General features: G+C 55.6%; 1 protein-coding gene across 4 annotated transcripts in view; it reads right to left on the reverse strand.

Annotated features, from left to right (window-relative positions):
- Nucleotides 1-22,235, reverse strand: part of ADAP1 (ArfGAP with dual PH domains 1) — a 66,170-nt gene that overhangs the window by 31,245 nt on the left and 12,690 nt on the right. For all 4 annotated transcript variants that reach the window (XM_089895485.1, XM_089895483.1, XM_089895484.1 and 1 more), the window contains exon 2: nt 3,780-3,910. Coding sequence is in view for 3 of the 4 variants with exons in the window: in XM_089895483.1 (XP_089751609.1) it covers nt 3,780-3,910 (131 nt within the window). In the remaining variant the exon portion in view is untranslated. The remainder of the gene's footprint in view (nt 1-3,779; nt 3,911-22,235) is intronic.

Here is a 22,235-nt window from a genome sequence, read left to right on the forward strand (position 1 = left end):
ACACAGCCCAAAATAAATAAATAAATAAATAAATTTATTAAAAAAAAAAAAAAAAAAAAAAGAAGACACACAAATGGCCAAGAAGCACATGAAACAATGCTCAATGTTACTCATCATTAGGGAAATGGGAACCAAAACCACAAGACCCCGCCATGCACCCAGCAGGACGGCCGAAGTCAGACAGATGGCAATGGATGCTGGAGAAGACGCAGAGAAACTGGAATCCACATGGATCGTTGGTGGGGATGGGCAGCTGTGCTGGGAAAAGCCTGGCAGATCCCCAAACATTAAACACAGAGCCACCGTAAGGCCCGGCAGTGCCACTCCCTTCTGAGAGGACTGAAAGCACAGAAATATTCTGAGCAGCATTGTTCAGAAGAGCTGGAAAAACGAGACAACCCAGGTGTCCATCAGCTGGGGAACGGATCAACAAGATGTGGTCCATCCATGCGATGGAAATGACCTCGGCCATAAAAAGCAATGAAGTGCAGCCACCTCGATGACGTAGATGAACCTTGAAAACATGGTGCTCAGTGAAAGAGGACACAGGAGCCGCACGTGGTGTGATTCCACCGACTCGAAGCGTCCGGATCAGGCAAATCCATCAAGACAGAAAGCAGAGGTCCTGCTCTCAGGAGGAGCTGGGGTGGGGAGAGTGCTGGGGAGTGGTGGCTAGTGGGCACAGGCTTATCTGGGGATATGAAAATATTCTGAAATTAGATCGTGGCAATGGTTGCACAGCCCTGAGAATTCATGAAAACTACTGAATCGTACACTTTAAAAGGGTGAGGCGTATGGTGTGTGAATGACAGAAATCGGGCTGTTGTGAGTAAAGAGAGCAGGGCAGGCCCACCTAAGCGTGCTGTAAACCCCAAAACCACAAAAGGCAAGGCTGATCAATGTCATTACTTCAAAGTAAAAACGTTTCCACTGCAAAAACCACCATGAGCAGAGTCAAAAGACACCCTTGAGAAAAACGCCTTCACCTACCGTCTCTGAGGGCTGCAGCCCTCCTACGTAAAAACCCCCGAGAAAACGGAAGCAGCTCACAGCAGCGGCCCGGGGCCCGGAAATTCACAGATGGCTCTGAAATGTCTCCTAAGACGCTGCACCTCACTCAAGACGAGAAAAGACCCTACTGGGAACAAGGGTTCACCTCTCTGTTGGCAAAGACGGGCCCTGGGAGACAGGGGTCGGCAGGAACGCGGGCAAACGCTCTCACACGTGCGGGCACAGGCGTGGCTATGAGGGGGAGACTGGCAAAATCCTTAAAACTAGTCACAGAGCCTCTGAACTCCCCTTCGAGGAATGTGAGCCCCGTCGCTGCCCCCCGCAGGAGGTGATGCTTCCGCCGGCCCGGTGGTCACGGTGGGAAGACCCCCTGCGCCCTTGTGTGCACAGAGGAGCCTGCTGGGTAACTGGGACTCTCCAGGCAGGGGTGCGCCGGGCAGCCACGGCCTGAGACACACGGCCGTCCCAGGGGCACCCGCATTCCCCGGAGTCTGTGCACATGGACACGGGGAAACGCCCCAGGGTCCGCCACCCGTGACCGTGGTCCGTCCACACAGTGGGTGTCACTGGGCCTTTATAAAGTGGGGGAAGCGCTCGTGTGGTGGCTTAGGCCTGGGGGAGGGGTGGGAGCTGAGGGCTCGGGGTGCTTTCTGAAGTGATGAAAATGTTCTAAAATTGACTGTGGTGACGATTGCTCAACTCAGTGACTGTGCCATAAACCGCTGAATTGGGCTTCAAAGAGCGAGTTGTGTGCCTTGTGAATTATATTTCAATAAGCTTCTCTAAAGGAGATGCTACAGAAAACTACAAAGTTTGGGGGAAAAATCATGAAAAGAAACAAAAGGAAAAGGCATGGACGAGGGTCCCGCGCGCCTGGCCCACAGCCAGGGCCGAGCTCCCCGCATCACAGCCGCCCTCCCGGGAGCGGGCCTGGCTCACACAGGCTCAGGACCCCCAGCCAACCACCAGCCCAGGGACTCATGGGCAGAGTGAGGGGAGGACCGGGCCCCGGAGGCCCGGCAGGCCCCCGTCCCCACCGCCCCACCCCACCTTGGGGCAGGGGTCCAGCACCCTGCAGGCCAAGCCCTGCCAGCCCCTCGAGGTCACCTCTGTTTTAATGGTGGAGAAGAGGGGCAGACGACAGAAAGGGGATGAAGGCCCCTCTCAGCTCCCAGCGCCCCCGTCCCACGCCTGCACCACTGGCACCAACCCGGCCTCTCTTCGGACCTTCTCACGAGCGTTCACAGGTGGAAAGCAGAGCTTTCCTGGTGGCACCCGTGTCCAGGACCCTCTCCCTCTCTCCTCACGAGGCATCACACCCTGCAGGGCGTCAAGGCAGCCTCCGCCTCCACTGTCTGACCACTGGGGTGAGGGTGCCTCCAGCCACATGTGTGAATGTTCCACGTGCACAGGGCGGCTTCGTTACCTGCAGACTGACTTGGCAGGAAGGCCTGGGTAGGCCCGGGACTCTGCATTTCTAACAAGCTCTGGGGAGGCTGCTGCCACCAAGGCTGCATGGACAGCAGCAAACTGCTACTCCCGGAAGCAGGGGGAGCACCGAGCCTGGATCCCCAGCCCTGAGGCAGCCACCAGCCAGGGAACTCCTCCTCTCGCTGGGTGGGCATGGTCACCACGCCCCCGACCCCCTGACCCTGGAGTCAAATTTGAGGAGTTAGGGGGCCTGCCCCTCGGCTCCCACACATCTCCCCGCAGCCTCCGTCAGGGGTCAGGCCCCACCTGGGCAGCCTCCACAGCCACAGCCCTCTGTCTGGAACTCACTACCCCAGGCTGTGCCCTGCTCTCACCTTCAGTCAGGCTGGGGGGCCCTGCCTGCCACCCCGGCCCAAGTCACCACCCCCTGCCCACCAGCAACCTGCGTGTCCCCCTCTCTAAGGCCTTCTCCAGGGGCCAGCCACTCGCCAGGCCCCCCATAGCAATTGTGCAATAAACACGGGTCAGGTGGATGGATGGGTGGGTGGGTGGGTGGATGGGTGGGTGGATGGGTGGGTGGATGGGTGGGTAGGTGGGTGGGTGGGTGGGTGGGTGGGTGGATGGATGGGTGGGTGGATGGATGGGTGGATGGATGCGTGGATGGATGGGTGCGTGGATGGGTGGGTGGGTGGATGGGTGGGTGGGTGGGTGGATGGATGGATGGGTGGGTGGGCAGGTGGATGCGTGGATGGATGGATAGATGGGTGGGTGGGTGGATGGGTGGGTGGGTGGGTGGGTGGGTGTGTGGGTGGGTGGGTGGCTCAGTGAAGGGCTTGACTTTCGTTACCTTCTGCGACTCTCCATAAGGTTAATGGCAATAAAACCCGAACAACAAGAGGACCTGTCCCATTGCATAGCTGCTCCATATGCTGTGTTCCCTGAGCACCAGAATGCCCCAGGTGTGGGGAAATGGGACCAAAGCCGCAGGAACTGCACACGGAGAGGAATCAATATTCTCCCGCACTCGCTCGCTCATTCATTCACTCCGCAGCTGCCGCAAGAGGGAGGCAGGGAGAGGCAGTCCTGGGACTGGATGCACAGGGCGGGGGCAGCGGCACAGGAGGGCCGAGGTCCAGCTGCTGGCCCCTTGGCCTCCCGACACTTGTGGATGGTCTCCCCGCAGCCTGGAATCCCTGACAGCCCAGGCCCCCTTGGGGCACCAGAGATGGAGCGACCTCTGAGGTGTCATGACCCAGACGGTGGCGCCGAGGTCACCCAGGGCAACGGCACAGGCCTGTGTCCTCCCCTCCCCACCTGGCACCCCTGCCTGGCCTTACCTCCACTTGGGCATCGTCCCAGGCATCCAGGCGGACGGACTTCACCTTGCTGACCTGAGGGATGTTCCGGTGAATTCCAGAGCAGCTCAGACAGATGAACACCCCTAGGGTGTATGAGGCCCAGTCAGGATCTGGAAGACAAGGCCAGATGTTCAGGGGGCGCTGACCCCGAGGGTCCCCCAGAGGGCACAGAACACTGGACCAGGGCCCACAGGGCTGGAAGGCCCCCTCCCTTTCTGGCCTTGGTCTCGTCTGTGCAATGGGAGGCCGGCCAGGAGACCAGGTTCACAGGCTCTGGGGGCCCAGAGTGGGGGTCCCTGCCCCCTGCACAGAGGAGCAGCCCCACCTCATCATCCTAGCTGCTCCCGGGGACCGAGGGGACCCTGAGTGGACCACAGTAGCGTGGGAGACACTGGGGCGACGTGCTGATGAGAACCCATGATCAGCGCCCGTCCGGCAGGCGTGACCAGGACACGCCAACACGTGTCACGTCCTGCAGCTGAGGCAACGGAAAAAGCAGAATGTGGCTAGGGCGGGGCTGTGGAGGCCCAATTGTGTCCACACTTCGAGAGCTTTGAAATTTTTCAACTGGACAGCGGCACCGTAGACAGTGAGGGACGTGATGCTTGTTCAGTTGGGCGGAGGCTAAGTGGGTGCTGGCGCCCGAGCCCCCAGTTCCTCCCCATCTGTGCGTCCATGTGGTAACCGCGTGGGGGGCTGGGCCGTGGAAAGGAGTCCTACAGAGGAGGCTTTCTCTGGAGAGGACAGGTCGCCCAGTAAAGGCTTCCCGTCTCTCAGGGAAGCTTCTGGATCAGACTGGTCTAAATCAAGATGCCTAGTGGCTCCCAGCCAAGGGCCACCAGCTTGAGCAGGCTTCCCTGGGAGCCCCTGGGGGGCTGGTCTGCACCCAGCCCCTAAACTAGCAAACACCCCCCACGCCCGTGTGAGAGCACAGCACTGAGCCCACCCTGCGGTCACTGCCACCCGAGGGGCCTGGGAGCCCACAGACCCGGGGGTCGCTGGGATCAGCACGTGGATGCCCCAGCCCTAGGTCAGGAGGACACTTTCTTCTGTGATAAGACAAGGCTGGGGGACTTCCCTGGTGGTCCAGTGGTAAAGAATCTGCCTTACAATGCAGGGGACGTGGGGTCGATCCCTGGTCAGGGAACTAAGATCACACGTGCTCCAACTACAGAGCCCACGCACCCTGGAGCCTGTGCGCCACAACTAGAGAAGAGAAAACCTGCATGCCGCACCTAGAGAGGAGCCGGCGCACCACAACGAAGAGCCCGCGTGCCGCAACGAAGACCGGACTCAGCCAAAAATAAATTAAAGAAAAGAAAGAGAAGGCTGGGAGGTGGCTGTACCCATGGGGGGCCGGCCCAGGCCCCCCACCCTACTGAGGACACAGCCCTGCACCTCCCTTTAGGGACCCCCAAGAACCCACCCTGGTGCCAGAGGGTCAGAGCCCTCCTCAGAGACCAAACACCAGCCACAGGCCCACACAGCGTGCGTGCGTGTGTGGTGGCGGGGGTCGGAATCCGTAGGGGTGGCAGGCACCTCTGGTTCCTGGGTCAAGACCCCTCCAGCCCGGGGCCCTGGGCCCCAGACACACCTCCCTGCCTGTATGGAATGAAGGGTCAGCTCGTAGACACAGGGGCCCAGGCAGCTGGCGGGATGGGCAGATGAGCTCGGGGGAAGGAAAAGCCCCGTTCTGGCACTCACGGCCCAGCTCACAGCCATCCAGTCCCAAGGCCGCACGGGGTGTGACCGCTCTAGGGTCTCGCGGAAGAAACTGGAAGCCAGGGAGGTAGGTCTCTGGCCCGTGACACACAGTCTAGGTGGCACATGGAACAGAGGAGCTTCGGGAGTCAAAAGGCCGTGTCATCCCGAGGGCCCCTGCCCCAGCCTCTCGGCAGACTCTCCACGGGGCGCTGCGGGCACCGGCGAGCCCGGCCTCCTAATGAGGGATGCTGGCCGCTCTCGGGGTCGGGGCCTTGGCTGCAGCTGGGCGGCAGGGGAGGGGGCTGCCCTGCCCAGAGACGCAGAGGCAGGCGCTCTGAGGCCTCCGGGGGGCCCCTGCCCTGCCTCCCCACTGCATGGGGCTGGCTGACAGCGGTGGCTCCCAACCGGGGCCAGCACGGGTTGGGGCAGCCCAGAGACCCGGGGGCCTTGGGCCTCACCCCAGCTCAGAAGGGCTGTGAGCGGAGGGGCCCCTCCATCCTCCTGACTCCCAGCCTCGCGCCCTGCTGCCCTGCGTCCCCCCGGCCAAGCCTCTGCCCACTGGGCACACAGACGCTCATCACGTCAACTCTCTGGGTGGAGCCTTGGGGACCTCTCCTCTGCCCCGGCACCCCCGTCCCAGCTCACACGTCCCCCCCTGGCCTCCCCGACCACGGCCAGGCCCCATGCACCCCTCGCGACACCTCTCTCTCCCCAGCGTCGGCCCGTCCTGGCACTTAGGTCCCTGTTTACCATGGGCTGTCTCAGCCCCTGGAACGTACGTGGGTGGGGGGCCTGCAAGCTCCCTCCCACTGCCCCAGGGTGACCGCTGGGCAGATGCCAGGGAGAGGCCACCACCCCACTGCCCTGAATGTGACCTGGGGAGGTACTCTGGTGGCAAGGGCTTGGCAGCGGCCACAAGTCGGGCCCCCGATGTACTGGGGTGCACGGGTGTGTGAGGACCCTGGTGGGTGGGCACGGGGGGCTTGGGTAGGGAGGAGGCCGCATGCCCCAGCTCTGAGCCTCTGGGGAGGGGGCGGAAGGAAACACTGGGGGCCAGGGAGCCCCAGAAGACCTCCAGCCCAAGGGCTTCTGGACAGAAGACCCCCCACTCGTGACCAGTTTTCACTAGCTCGTGGGGCGGCGGAAAACGTGCGTCTGCAGGAACTGACGTGCTACATCAGCCCTTTATCTTCAGGACGTGCTTCCCCACGTGTGTCACTTTCAAGAAACCACTTGGCTGCTGCAAAGAGGACCCAGGAGAGCACCCACCCGGGGTCCCCCTGCCAGGCCCCAGCCCAGCCCGCCCCGCGGCCCACCCAGTGCAGCCACGTTCCCCCACCCCCTGCCGGGTCCAGCAGCGGTGCCCCCTCTGTGGAAGTGAGGAAATCCGGACGGAAAGCTAGCAGGTCCAAGAGCAAGTGAACGGAGAAGACAGGCACCCGGGGCCCGAGCGGGGTGGCCGCTGCATGTCCCGTGGTGCAGGAACCCATTTGCAATGGGGACGGGGACAGGACCGCTAGAAAACTGAACCAGGGCAGGGGGAGGGGCTGTGGCACCCTTGCCCGAGCTCCTGGCACCTGGCCGCTCACCGGGACCCCAGAGGACTCCCGGCTGAGCCCCGCGGCCCTGTCATACCCGCCTGCCAAACGCCGGGAGCCCCCCCTCCGCCATTCCAGGCTGTGTGTCCCGAGGCCACTGACAGCACAGTTCTGGGCACAGAGGTTCCCTGCCCGGCGGCCACCACAGCCCGGCTGGTCCAGCCGCACCGCTTGTCCTGGGGGTTCCAGGGGCTGCTCCAGCTCGGCCCACCCTGGCCCGGCCCCCAGCACCTGCCGGCTCACCAGCGTCTGCCCCTCCGTGGGGTCACGGCGCCGACACTTCCCGGCCTCGCCTGCAGCTCGGCGTGGCCGCGGGGCCCGAGTCTGGCCAGTGAAGCATAAGCAGGGGGACCCACGTGCCCCCAGGCCCGGCCGGCAGCCACACACCCCCCACGCCGTGCTCCGGGCCCATCCTGGGCTGACGGGGGACTCGGGGGCCGGGGCGGGGGGAAGAGCCGGGCCCCTGAGTCACTGCCCGGAGGACAGAGGCCCGGAGAGGGGGGGGACGGACACCGCCGAGGGGACTGCTGTGAGGACAAGTCAGGTCCCAGAGACGTGGGGCTGTCTGTTTAGCAGGGAGTCTATCTGCCCGTCCTCTATGGCATCCTGAGGCCCTAAGTCCCAGCGCCCGGGATCCACATCAACACACGTGTGCTGGCGGGGTGAGGGCGCGCTGGGCAGGCACCGCGGCTTCCGGGGAAGAACGCGCTGCAGGGAGCGGCAGTGTCCCAGGGGTTGTGGAGAAAGACTGAAGTGAGGTCCCGGAGGGCGGTCCCACCCTCACCCACCGTGCTCCGTCCTCCCAGGGCCCGGGGCAGGCAGCACCGCTCTGGGCTTCACCCTCTTCCTCTGTGTGCTGGGACGATGGCAGCCACTTGCTAGGGTGATGGGTGAAATGAGCCCCCGGGAGGGCCCTGGTGCAGGGGAGACCCCCTGTGCACAGCTCGGTGATGCTGCTGGGTTCTGCTCTGAGCGTGGACCTTGGCTCCGGGCCCCCTCACAGCCTTTGTCTACTGAAGTGAAAATTCTGAGATTGGCTGAACAAGGGCCACCAGAAGATCCAGCCCTGCCGCGAGGCCAGGACCGGTGCCCACGCGCCCCCATCCTCTCACACAGGCTCCAGCAGAAGGCTGTCTGTCCCCTATCCCGGAAGCCCTGTTTACAGGACACTTTAGCAGGGACTGGATTGGCAAACGGCGGCCCTCGGGCCTGGTCTCGTAAAGTTTTACAAACCATGGGCGCTCAGCCATGCCCATCATTTACATTCTGCTCATGGTTGCTTCTGTGGCGCAGGGACAGAGCTGAGTGGTTGTCACAGAGAACGTGTGGTCCACAAAGCCTAAAACAGTCACTATCTGGCCCTTTACATCTGCCAAGCTCTGCTCTAGAGAGAAAAATAGGTGTGACGCAGAGAGCAGCCCAAGGAAGCAGGTGATTAGAAGTGATGCCTCGAGGCCACTGCCCACACCGTCCATCTCTGATCACAGATACCAAAGTTCAAGGAGAGGCTACACACTTGCCCAGTGTCATGCGACCGGCACCGGGACGCACTGATCCCCGCCCGCCCGCCCACTGTGTGTGTGAGGGTGTGCACATGTGTGTGCCCACAGATACAACCTGGGCGGCCTCCTTCCAAAGAGGGCTCACAGAAGTTTAAAATTAAGGAACGGAGACCCTAAGCCTTTCATATAACAGTAAGAAGACAAGACACGGCGAAATCAAGTGCTGGGGGACAGGGGCAACAGAAAGTTGTCACTTGAAGAGCAGGAAGTTGGTGCCTTTTTAAAAAGCTATGGTGGGGGCTTCCCTGGTGGCGCAGTGGTTGAGAGTCCACCTGCCGATGCAGGGGAGGCGGGTTCGTGCCCCGGTCCGGGAAGGTCCCACATGCCGCGGAGCGGCTGGGCCCGTGAGCCGCGGCCGCTGAGCCTGCGCGTCCGGAGCCTGTGCTCCGCAACGGGAGAGGCCATGGCAGTGAGAGGCCCACGTACCGCAAAAAAAAAAAAGAATAAAAAGCTATGGTGATAAGACACTGTCACACATTCACTAGAAAGGGTAAAATTTACGAGACTGGTACCACCCGGTATGGATGACAGTGCAGAGCACGGGGTTCTCAGACACTGCCGGCAGGAGGATAAATTGGTTCAACCCACCTTGGAAAACGGTTTGCAGTTGCTTACATAATTAAACATATATCTCTCCTATCACCCCGCAATTCTACTCCTCAGTATTTACCCAAGAGAAATGAAAATATGTCCATAAAAATTCGCACATCCGACAATATGTAAAAAGTACAAAGACTGCAACCAACAAGGGTTCATACCAAGAATGCAAGGCTGGTGTAAAATCTGAAAATCAATCGGTGTGATTCACCATATTTGCAGATTAAGAAAGAAAAGCCGTAAGATCGTCTCAATAGATGCAGAAAAAGCACTTGACGAAATGTGACACCCTGATAAAACTCCTCAGAAAACTAGGAATAGAGGGGAACTTCCCTAACTAGATAAAGGGCATCTGTAAAATACCTACAGCTGACATCATACTCAATGGAGAAAGGCTGAGTGCTTCCCCGCTAAGACGGGGAACTAGACAGGAATATCTGCTCTATTCACTTCTACCCAACACTACCCTGGAGGGAACAGTGGATGTCTAGGGTTGGGGAGATGTGAAGAATGGGGAGAGATAGCATTTCTTTTTGGAATAATGAAAATGTTTTTAAATCGACTGTGGTGACAGTAGCCCAACCCTGTGAGTACACTAAAAACCACTGAATTGTTCACTTCAAATGGGTGAATTGTATGGTATATAAATTATATCTCAATAAAGCTATTAAAAAATTTAACACAAACAAACATAAACACTACACTCACTACACCAGAGGTTCTGGTCCGTGCAGTGAGGCAATAAAAATGAATAAAAAGCATCCAGGTTGGAAAGGAAGAAGTAAAATGGGTCTATGCAGAGACAACATGTTTATCCATATAGAAAATCTGCTGGAGTCTACACAAACACTACTAGAACTAACCCACGGGGTTGCAGGATACAAGATAAATATACAAAAGTCAGTCGTATTTCTATAAACCAGCAACAAGCAGTAAGAAACTGGACATTTAAAAATACAATTACATTCTGGAGACAGTTGAACAGCAATGTGAATGTTCTTAACGCCACTGAGCTATACCCTTAAAAGAGTAAAACGGCAAATATTATGTTACATGTATTTTACCACAATTTAAAAATTCTGAATACCATTTACAATAGCATAAAAATATTAAATACTTAGGGGTAAATATGACCAGATATGCAAAACAGTACGCTGAAAACTACAAAATATTGCTGAAAAAATTAAAGACCCAAATACGTGGTGAGAGATGCTATTTTCATGGGTTGGAACACTCTATATTGTTAAGATGTAAACTCTCTCAAATTAATCCATAGATTCAATGCAATCCCAATCAGAATTCCAGCAGGATTTTTAGAGCAGAAATTAACAAGCTGATTCTAAAATCCGTATGTAAATGCAGCGGACCTAGAAGAGCCAAAACAACTTTGAAAAAGAACAAAGATGAAGGTGTTAGAATTCATTTTAGAATTTATTGCAAAGCCACAGTTATCAAGATGGTGTTGGTATCAGCAAAAAAAACAAATAGATCAACGGAACAGAACAGAGGGTCCAGAAATAGGCCACACATGTGTGGACAACCAATTACTGACAAAGGTGTACGGGCAGTTCAGTGGAGAAAGAATAATCTTTCAACAAATGGAGCTGAAGCAGGTATCGTCTGCAAATATTAGACTTCAATCCAAGCCTCCCGCCATATACAAAAAGTCATGCAAAATGCATCAGAGCACCAAATGTAAAACCTGAAACCATAAAGCTTCCAAAGGAAAAGAGGAGAAAAATATTTGTGACCTTGGGTTAGGCAAAGACTTTAGCTATAACACTAAAAGCAGAACCCATTTTTTAAAGATAGATACATTGCTTTATCAGAATTTTTAAAAAATCTGCTGTTTGAAAGGCACTAGTCAAGGGAATGAAAAGGCAAGTCACACTGGGAGAAATTTTGCAAATCATATATCTGATAAAAGGTTTGTGTCCAAAGCATATAAAGAGCTATTCAGGGCTTCCCTGGTGGTGCAGTGGCTGAGAGTCCACCTGCCGATGCAGGGGACGCAGGTTCGTGCCCCGGTCCGGGAAGATCCCACGTGCCGCGGAGCGGCTGGGCCCGTGAGCCATGGCTGCTGAGCCTGTGCGTCCGGAGCCCGTGCTCCGCAACGGGAGAGGCCGCAACAGTGAGAGGCCCGCGTACCGCAAAAAAAAAAAAAAAAAAAAAAGAACTATTCAAACTCAGTAATAAAACAACCCAATTACAAAAATAGGCAAAAGGTTTTAACAAACACGTGATGGAAGACAGCAAATAAGCACAAGGAGGATGCTCCCCATCTTACGTCATCAGGGAAGCAGGGCTGACTGCGCAGGACCCGCGGGGGCTTGTGGGGTGACGGCGGATACTTCTCCCATATTCCAAAGGGGTGCGTTTTATCCTCTGTACGTCACACCTCAATAAAAGTGAATTTAAGAAAGATGTGTCTACAACCCTGGACCTGTCCCAACAGACTGGAGAAGCAGCAAAGTCAGGGCTTCCGCCCCCTGCGTCCTGCCCTGAAGGGCAGGCAGGCACCTGCTTCCTCTCGAGGGGTGCGTCCCCCAGAGTGGCGTCCAGCTGGCACCTGGGGGCCACATGGGCCGATCCAGAGGCCTGGTCTGTCCTGGGTGTCCTGCAGATCCTCACACCTGCAATGGTGTCCTCGGGACTCAGCGCCTGCCGCCCGGCCTCCTGCTGGTCCCTTCAGCCGCTGTAACAGCTCTACGGCCTCATCACACTCACGGCGCAATGACCGACCATGTTACCTTGCCGCTCCTCTCCACTCCCTGTGTCCTGCCGTTAGTCCAGTTCTACACAATAAGGCAAAAAAAGCCCAGAGAGGGTCGGATGGTGTCTGAGGTCACACAGCGGCAAAGCTGGGATCAGAGGGCAGGCACATGTCTCCCACCCTCCACCCTGGAACCACCTTCCTGGTTCAAAGAAGGTGGGCGCGAGGATGTGTACGGGTGGCCGGCGCCCACGGGAGCCCCAGCCCAGCATCCAGGCTGGTGAGGAAGCCTGTCCATCATCTCGGGAGGTGACTACCCCGCTGCCCCCTCCTGGGGCTCCCCCAGGGGCTGGCGGGGAAAGGCAAGAAGATGGTTTGAAACAGGTTTGAAGCAGGAGGCGTCCTGACCCCAAGCCCAGCCTGCGCACCGCAGTTTGGGAAGCGCATAGTCTCGGCCTGGGGGAGTCCCCCCAACCCTGCCGTCACGCGCGGCACCATGGCAAGGCCACCGGGAGAGGAGAGGCCTGCCTCTGCTCGGGGGAGGCACCGGCTGCTCCCCGCCTGCCCAGCGCACAGTGGGCCTGCAGTGCCCCCGACGCACGGGTCACCCGTGGCTGGGCTGAGTGCTTGTCTGTCCTCTGCTCCTGCAAATTGCTGCAAAAATCCTAAAGGCAGTGAGAAGGGCACCAGTCCAGGGCCTGCCGGCCCAGCCCACAGACCACCTGCTGCTCTCAGGACTCACCGTCCCCGGGGGGCCGGTCAAGCAGCACATGCCAGGAACGGCACCCCTGGGCGCCAGGCCTTTGAGCCCCGGGAGGGCTTTCCAATCAAGAGCCCCTACTTTAAGGAAGTATTCAGACCCTGGGAGGTGAGTTCTGGGGGTGACTCTGAGAAACAGTTTAAGGTCCCTGGGGTCAGGCAGAGTGACCGCCCCCCAAAGCCCCCAAAGCAGTACGTGGAGACCAGTGGGGTGTGCGGGCCCCTCGCCGTGGCCCTGCAGGCAGCTCCAGGACAGTCTCCTGTGTGTCCATCTGGTCGATTAATGGATTAACTCTCCCTGTGCTGTGTCTGCACTTCAGCTAATCAGTAATTCACTTGATGCCAGCCCCTCCCTCCTTCAGACAAAAGCCTCTCAGCACAATCTCGGGCAGGAGGGCCGCCCCGGCCTGTCCACTGGGGATGCCGACCCTGAGGCCAAGGACCTCCGGGGTGGGCGCATGTGCACGCATGCAGCGGGGGCAATGAGGGGCTGGATAATGGCTGGCAGGAGGTCCCCAAGGAAGGGGGTGGGTGACCTTCAGCTTTCCTAGTGGACAGGCTGTTCCTGCAGGCTTCCCTCCCAAGCCGCTGGGGCACAGCCAGGTCCACCCCATCTGCACAAGCCCCCCTTCCCCATCAGGGCCAGGAGACAGGCACAGGGCTGGGGTGTCCGTGTATATGCGAAAGCCCCACACTCCTGAGCTCAGAGCCCCTGGGGTGGGAGGGGGCCCACGGCGGGAGGAGAGCTGGTAGGGGTACCCCAGCACCAGGACCCCCTTAGTCCCGGGCAGGAGGGCCCCACCCCTGGTCCGGGCTCCACTCTGGCTGCACCCCGTCCCTGCGGGGCAAGGGGCCGCCGAGCCGTCCAGAGCCTGCCCTGCCCCTCTGTCTACTTCAGAGCACCCAGGACTCAGGGATTCCTTGCCCAATGGCCCAGGCCACGGGGTGGCCAAGGGCATGGGCTTGTGTGGGTGGAGCGCATGGGGCCCTGCAATAAGAGGGGGCGGGAGAGGGGCCAGGTCTGAGTCTCCACGTGCACTCCTGTCCCGGCCCCTCAAGTGCCGGGGCTGCTCTGTGCTTCTCCAGGCTCCTGCCACACCCTCTCTGAATCAGGGTGACGGGACCTGCCCCCCAGCAGGCTGCTCCAGGCCGCCAGCTTCCGCCCGGCTCCTCTCCCGTCTTCTGCCCTCCCTCTGCCCCGGCTCTGCCCGGCTTTCTCCTAGGGCACTCTCAGTGACTCAGCTCCCTGACTATTTCCGTCTCCGGGAGCCCAACCGAGGCCAGGTGAGACATGTCCTGGGGCTGAGCCAGCAAGAGCAGGTGTGTCCCTCGGCCAAGGCCCAGCAGGGGGAGGAGGGTGTGCAGCGGGACCTGTCAATGACACGGTGGGTCTGGCCGAACCTTGTGGCCCGGCTCCAGGGACCTCGGCCCCCGCAAGGCAGAGGAGGGCCGAGTCCTGGTGGGCACAGCCAGGCAACTGGCTCTGGACAGAAGGCCCAGTGGCCGCCTAGGGGCCCACAGCCTGTGCCCACCACAGTCACTCATCTGCTGGGGCCGGGCCCTCCCCACACGCACAGCACCGCCCTTCGCCTCAATCCGGGTCCCACGCCCCGTTTCCACTGTTGGCGCTTCCCAACACACAGTGCAGCCTGGGCTGTGTTTATCCTCTGTCTCCCGCTGGAATTGAAGCTCCGGGAGGGCAGGCAATTGGCTTCTTTGCCTGGTGGTTCCCATCACCAAAGCCGGCACCCTGTATACAGCAGGCGCTCAGTGAATACCGGTGGTTCACACCTTCTCCTCTCTCCCGGCCCCAGTGCCCAGTCCACTGAGAGGCAAGCACGGGACCCAGCCTCGCTCAGCCTCCTCTCCTGAGCCCTCCCCACCTGCCTGGCCTAGTTCCCTCTTCTCTCCCGCACCGTCCTTCCCCAGCTCTTCCATCACTCCGGCCAGCGCCACGCACACTGCCAAAGTCCCTCTCTTGGCCCCGAGGAGCCTTCCAGACGCCCCCCACCCCTCTCATCCCCACCGCTCCACCACCCCCATCGCAGACCCCTCTGGCCTCCGTGGCACTGACCCCATCCTTCCTGGACCAGGCAGCCTCTGGCCAGGCCGCCTGCCTCCCAGGGGTCCTCCTGCCTTCCAGGCCGCGTGCGTACCCCTCCCCGCCAGGCACCCTCCCGGCATCTCATCTGGTCTCTTGGCTGTGAAAACTGTACTTTGAGCTAGACGGAGGTGGTGGTCACACAAGCTGGGGATGTTCTAAACGCCACTGAATTGTTCACTTTTAATGGCCAATTTTATGCTATGTGAATTTCACCTCAATCAAGAAAAAGAGAAAAGGAAACAGTTACACCCAAACAGTGACACCCCTCTGGCTATTTCACCCCACCCCACCCCACCCCCCCGGTCTCTACCTCTGCCCTCCTTCCCCCAGGGCCGTCCGGGCGCCAGGCTCGCGCCTCCACTCCAGGTCTGTCGCGGCCTCTAAACCAGCCCCTGGTCCCCAGCCCACCTCCCCAGGCCGGCCCCAGCCGGCGACGGCGCCTCACCCTTCCTTCAGCCTCGGCCCAAAGCCGGGGCGCCCTTGGCCCCCCCCGCCCTTCACCCCCACGCCCCGTTTGCCAGCAAGCCCTGCTCCCCAGACTCCACAATGCATCCGGGACTCGATCATTTCCCACCACACCACCATCACCTCCAGTCCGGAGGGTTCGTGAGCATCCTAGCAGCCTACCTGCTTCCATCTCGCTTCCGCGCCTCGGGCCCTCCGTCCCGCTCTGAGGCCCTGCCTGCGCCCCCGGTCAGGGCCCCTCTGAGCTCATGCCTCCTGCTCTGGACACACCGGCCTCTCGGCTTCTGGCCGGCCCGGGGCCACAGCAGCTGGCGGGCCCACCCGCTTCCGGAGGAGCCACACCCCCCGGGGGACCCCGGATGACCCTGGTGCCCGTGCTTACCCACCTGTCCCCTCGTCACATCCCAGTAACACCCTCCTCCCAGTGACCCCCACCCAGACCCCAGCCGCACCCAGGGCCACACCCTCACCCTGTCACCACAGAGGCCGCCGCTCCCACTCAGGGACCCTGTTCCGACCCACCTGCCCTGCACCTCAAGAGCACAGACCCCGAGTCTCCACCACCCTCCCTCTGCTGCACAACGCAGGCCGCCTCTCACCCACCAAGGTCTCGCCCGGGGGCGCCCCATGCGCAGGGAAGGGCCCGGCCACGTACAGGTGCGCAGGTTGACCCAGGACCATGCATCACGGGGACATCCAAGGGCATGTGGCCAGGGCCCCCCTTCCCGGGGCTTCCCGCATCAGAGACGCTGCTTCACCCTCTCCTCCCCGCCCACCCCTCCACCTCACGCCGGGGACAGAGGCGCCCTCGCCGCCTCCTGTGCTCCCGGTCCTGCCTGTGTCCACGGAGGTCTCGGCTCCTTTCACAGGGTGACTCCAGGCACTGCCGCCGGCTCCCACCATCCCACCCCGTCAGCCAGCAACCCCTGAGCTGCTCCGCCAGGGCTCAGTCCAGTTTGCTCTCTTCTCTGACCCCTTCGCACGCAGGTGTCCCCTCCCATTTGTTAACAGCTGTCTTCACGGGGGTCTCCACCCTCCCCGGGGGTCCCTCACCATCTCCTCTGCTGGTGCGGCTCCAGCAGGGAGTGCCCAGTGCCCACACCTGTCCTCCACCTGCCCTCCCCGGGACCCCAAAATATGGATCAGGCTGCTCCCCACCAAACCCACCCCAAACCCGTCATTAGACGAGGTGACCCTTGCACAAGGTGACCCCACGCTTCCCCTGCTGTCCCAGAGCCTCCCTGCAGTCAACCCCCCACCTCCAGCTCCCTAAAGAGGCCAGGCCTGGACCCAGGCATCTGGGCAGCTGCCCCGAGCGTCCAGAATGCTCCTCCTCCAGATTCCTGCAGGCCCAGCTCCTTTTCACAATGCAGGCCCCAGGCGGCCCATCATCTTCCCTGCCCGTTCTTGATGGGCAGCCAGCAGTGCTCACCACTGCACTGCACGGTCTGCCTGTCCCGTCTCTGCATGGGGCCACTTGCTCATCATCCATCTTCCCCACAGAATGCAGACACATGAGCAAACAGCCCGGGCGACGGCACAGGACAAGGCGCTCCTGCACACGCATGGGATGGAGTAAGGGGGCACCCGCACTGGAGTCCGGGGTGGGCGGCCGACTGAAGGCTTGGCCCTCACAGGCCTCTGGGTCCGTGGGCAGAGCCGCGCAGCCACGAGCCACCTCTGCAAAGTGGCAGGATGCCGCGGACCAGGGTCGGGGGCCAGGTGAGACTGGCTCATGGCTGTCCACCTCTGGGCCTGGATGGAGTGGCCATCCTGGCGAAGATTCTGGAAAGATGGCCGGGTAGGAAGCACCAGAAACCTCTCTCCCCACCTGGAAAATGACGGTACTGGCAGAATCTGACTGACGTAACAATTTTTGAACTCCAGAGCCTGTTGAAGTCTTACAATTTCCAGGGGAGAACGTGGACATAAATTGCAGTTAATTCTGCTCAGTTTCAGCTCTGAGCACAGCAGGCCGCTGCGCATGTGTCCTAGGTGCAGCTGGCACTCAGTTCGCAGGAGCCAGGGTGAAGAAGGACCCTGTCCCTCAAATGTCTGTGATCTGCGCTCTGATTGCTGCTTCTGACCACAGTGTGCAGAAAAAGGGGGAGGCAGCCTTCGCTGCAGCCCCTCCCCCTGCATCTCAAGGCCTCCCAAAGACTTAAAGGGCCAGCACCAGCTTTCCCCCTTCATTTGTGCTTTCCCCCTTTTGGGAGCCACTCATTAAAGACTAGGACATTCAGAATCAACTGCATATATGAGGAAAACTAGAAAGTGACCACGCATGACCAGAGAAAGGCTTAGAAAAGACCTGAGAAGACATTAAATTCACTCCTCAGGCTGATCCACAGCACAGACATAGCCTATAACAGCCAGGGGAAAAAAACAATTACAAAATAATAGCAAACCCTGTGGAAGGGGCAGAATCTGATTTCCAGAGGCACCATATTATTAGATTCAAATGCCCAGTGTTCAACAAAAAACACAAGGCACACAAAGAAACAGGAGAGTATGGCCTATCCAAAGGGAAAAATAATTAAACAGAATGTGTCCCTGAAAAAGACTTAATGGCAAATATACTAGACATTTTATAGCACAGCCTTAACTATGCTCAAAGAACAACAGGAATATGCAGAGACAGTGAAGAAAACAGTGCATTAATATAAACAAAGTAGAAATATCGACAAAGAGATAGGAAGCTAAAAAGAAATAAACAAACAGACAAAAAACCTGGAGCTAAAAGTACAGCTGAATTGAAAAACTCACTAGAGAGATTCAAAGGCAGATACGAGCAGGCAGAAGAAAGAATCAGTGAATGTGAAGATATGAGAATAGAAATTATTGAGGCTGGGGAGGAGAAAGAAAAAAGATTGAATAAAAGTGAGCAGTGCCTAAAGAACCTGTGGGACATGACGAAACAGAGCAACATATGCATTATGGGAGTCCCAGAAGGAGAAAAGGCAGAGAAAGAAACATGCAGAGAAAATATGTGAAGAAATACTCACTGAAAACTTCACAAATTTGATGAAAGACATGAATATAAACATCCAAGAAGCTCAACAAACTACAAGGAAGATGAACTCAAAGAGGCCCAAACTGAGAAACATTATAACCAAACTTTCAAAACACAAAGAATCTTGAAAGCATCAAAAGAGAAGCAACCTGTCACATACAAGGGATCCTCGGATAGATAACGAGCAGACTTCTCAACAGAAATGTTGGAGGCAAAAGACAGCCAATATATTCAAAGTGCTCAAGGCGGGGGGGGAACCTCTTAACAAAGACTCCTCTATCCAAGCAAAACTGTCCTTCAAAAGTAACGGGGAGAGAATTCCCTGGTAGTTCGGAGGTTAGGACTCCGCGCTCTCACTGCCAAGGGCCTAGGTTCAATCCCTGGTTGGGGAACTAAGATCCCACAAGTCATGCAGTGCGGCCAAAAAAAAAAAAAAAGTAAGGGGGAAATGAGGACATTCCCAGATAAACAAGAGCTGAGGGAGTTCGTGACCACTAAGACTACCTGCAAGAAATGCTCAGGGAGTCCTGTAGGTGAAATGAAGGTACACTAGATGGTACCTCAAAGCCATGTGGAGAAACAAAGATCTCAATAAAGGTAAATATGTGGGCTATTATACAAGCCAGTATTGCTGTAACAATGGTTCGTAACTTTTTGTTATCTACATGATTTAAGAGACTAATACTTTTAAAGGAAAAAACATTAATGTTAAAGCTGGCATTACTGTAACTCTGGGTTGTGACTCCAAACCTTGTTTTTTACATACTTTAGGAGATAGTGCATTTAAAATAATTAGTAGTTTATGTTTTAGGGCACACAATGTATAAAGATATCATTCTGCGACATCAACAACTGAAAGAGGTGGAGACGGAGCTATGAAAAAGCAGAGGTTTTATAGGTTATTAAAGTTAAGCTGCTATAAATTCAAATTAGAATGCTATAACTTTAGAATGTTAAATGTAATTCCCATGGTAACCACAAAGAAAATAGTTATAGAATATACACAAAAAGAAATTAAGAAAAAAATTAAATATTTCACTAAAAAAATAAACATAAAATATGACAGGAATGCAGGAAATAAGGGACAAAAAAATCTACAGGGCATAGAAAACAAATAGCACAATGACAGAAGTGAGTCCCTCCTTATCAGTAACTACTGTAAATGTAAATGTATTAAACTCCCAATCAAAAGACAGAGATTGCCAGAATGGCGAAAAACACATCATCCAACTGTATCCTTTCTCCAGGAGACTCACTTGAGATCCAAAGTCACAAACAGGTTGAAACTAAAAGGATAGAAAAAGATATTCCATGCAAACAGTAAACAAGTTAGAGGAAGAGTGGCTACACAAAACAGACTTTAAATCAAAAAAGGCTACAAGGAACAAAGAAAGGCATTATATATTCATAAAGGTTCAATACAGCCAGAAGATATAACAATTATGAATATTTACATAGCTAATGACACACCATCAAGATACATGAAGCAAAAATTGACAACTTGAAGGGGAAAATAGGCAATTCTACAGTAACAGTTGAAGATTTCAATATTCTACTCTCAATAATGGACAGAAGAACCAGACAGAAGTAAGGAAACAGAGGACTTAACACAATAAGCCAACTAGACCTAACAGACACACAGAGAGCTCTCCACCTGACAGCAGCACACGCGTTCTCACAAGTGCACATGGGGCATTTGGCAGGATAGACCATACCTTAGGGCACACATTAAGTCTCAATAGATTTTAAAAGATAGATATCATACAAAGTATCTTTTCTAACCACCACGGGATGAAGTTAGAAATCGATAACAAAGAAAACTGTAAAATTCACGATTTTGTGGAAATTTAACAACATTCTTTAAACAACCAATGGATCTAAGAAGAAATCATGATGGAAATTAGAAAATACTTAGAGATGAATGAAAACAAAAACACAACATACTAAAGCTTATGAGATGCAGCAGAAGCGGTGCTAAGGGGGAAATTTATGGCTATAAATGCAGACATTAAAAAAAAAAAGAAAGATCTCAAATCAGTAACCTAACTTTACAATGTAAAGAACTAGGAAAAGAAGAACTAAACCCAAAGCCAGAGGAAAGAAGAAAGAAATAAAGATTAGAGCAGAGATAAGTGAAATAGAGAACAGAAAAACAATAGAGAAAATAAATGAAGCCAAATGTTGGTTGTCCAAAAAGATCAACAAAATTGACAAAAATTCAGCTAGATGGACTAAGAAAAGAGAGAAGATTCAAAATACTAAAATCAGAAATGAAAGTGGGATGGACCTAGAGATGATCATACTAAGTGAAGTAAGTCAGAAAGAGAAAGACAAATACCATGTGACATCACTGACAGGTGGAATCTAAAATATGACACAAAAGAACATATCTACAAAACAGAAACAGACTCACAGACGTAGAGAACAGACTTGTGGTTGCCAAGGGGGAGGGGGGTGGGGGAAGGATGGCATGGGAGTTTGGGATTGGCAGATGCAAACTATTACATATAGGATGGATGAACAACAAGGTCCTGCTGTAGAGCACAGGGAACTGTATTCAGTACCCTGGGATAAACCATCATGGAAAAGAATATGAAAAAGAATACACACACACACACACACACAAAACTAAATCACTCTGATGTACATCAGAAACAAATAAAACACTGTAAATCGACTATACTTCATATAAAAAAATAAACTTAAAAAAAGAAAGAAATGAAAGTGGGGATATTATTACCAATTCTACAGACATAAAAAGATTATAAGAAAGTACTGTGAACAACTGTACACCAACAAAGTGGAAAACTTGGATGAAACAGACGAATTCCTAGAAACACAAAACCTACCAAGACTAAACCAGGAAGAAATACATGATCTGAATAGACCTATAACTAGGAAGGAGATTGAATCCACAATCAAATTCTCCATGCAAAGAAAAGAACTGGACCTCACGGCTTCAACGGCAAATTCTGCCTAACATCTAAAGAAGAACTGACACCAGGAACTTCCCTGGTGGCACAGTGGTTAAGAATCCGCCTGCCAATGAAGGGGACACAGGCTCGAGCCCTGGTCCAGGAAGATCCCACATGCCGCGGAGCAACTAAGCCCGTGCACCACAACTACTGAGCCTGCGCTCTAGAGCCCGCGAGCCACGACTACTGAAGCCCACGTGCTTAGAGCCCGTGCTGCGCAACAAAAGAAGCCACTGTAATGGGCAGCCCGGGCAGCACAACAAAGAGTAGCTCCCGCTCGCCACAATTAGAGAAAGCCCGCGTGCAGCAACAAAGACCCGACGCAGCCAAAAATAAATAAATTTATTTTAAAAAAAGAGAAGAACTGACACCAATTCCTCTCAAACTTTTTTTTAAAAAATTGAAAAACTGAAGATGAGGGAACACTTCCTAACTCATTCTATAAGACCAGCATAAACCTGATACCAAAGACACTATAAGAAAACCACAGACCAATATACCTTATGAACATTGGTGCAAAAATCCTCAACAATGGGCTTCCCTGGTGGTGCAGTGGTTGGGGGTCCGCCTGCCAATGCAGGGGACACGGGTTCGAGCCCTGGTCTGGGAGGATCCCACACGCCACGGAGCAGCTGAGCCCATGTGCCACAGCTGCTGAAGCCCGCAGGCCACAACTACTGAGCCTGCACACCTGGAGCCCATGCTCTGCAACGGGAGAGGCCACCACAGTGAGGGGCCCGTGCACTGCAGTGAGGAGTGGCCTCCGCTTGCTGCAACTAGAGGGGACCCATGTGCAGCAACGAAGACCCAACACAGCCAAAATAAATAAATAAATTTTTTTTTTTTAAAAAGTCCTCAACAAAATACTATCAAACTAAATAGAGACAGACTCAGAGATATACAGAACAGACTTGTGGGTGCCAAGGGGAGGGGGCCGGGGAGGGT

The sequence above is a fragment of the Delphinapterus leucas genome, chromosome 15 (assembly GCF_059928025.1).
Source record: "Delphinapterus leucas isolate spDelLeu-1000000601 "Yukka" chromosome 15, BTC_Dleu_Yukka2, whole genome shotgun sequence".
Classification (NCBI taxonomy): Eukaryota; Metazoa; Chordata; class Mammalia; order Artiodactyla; family Monodontidae; genus Delphinapterus; species Delphinapterus leucas.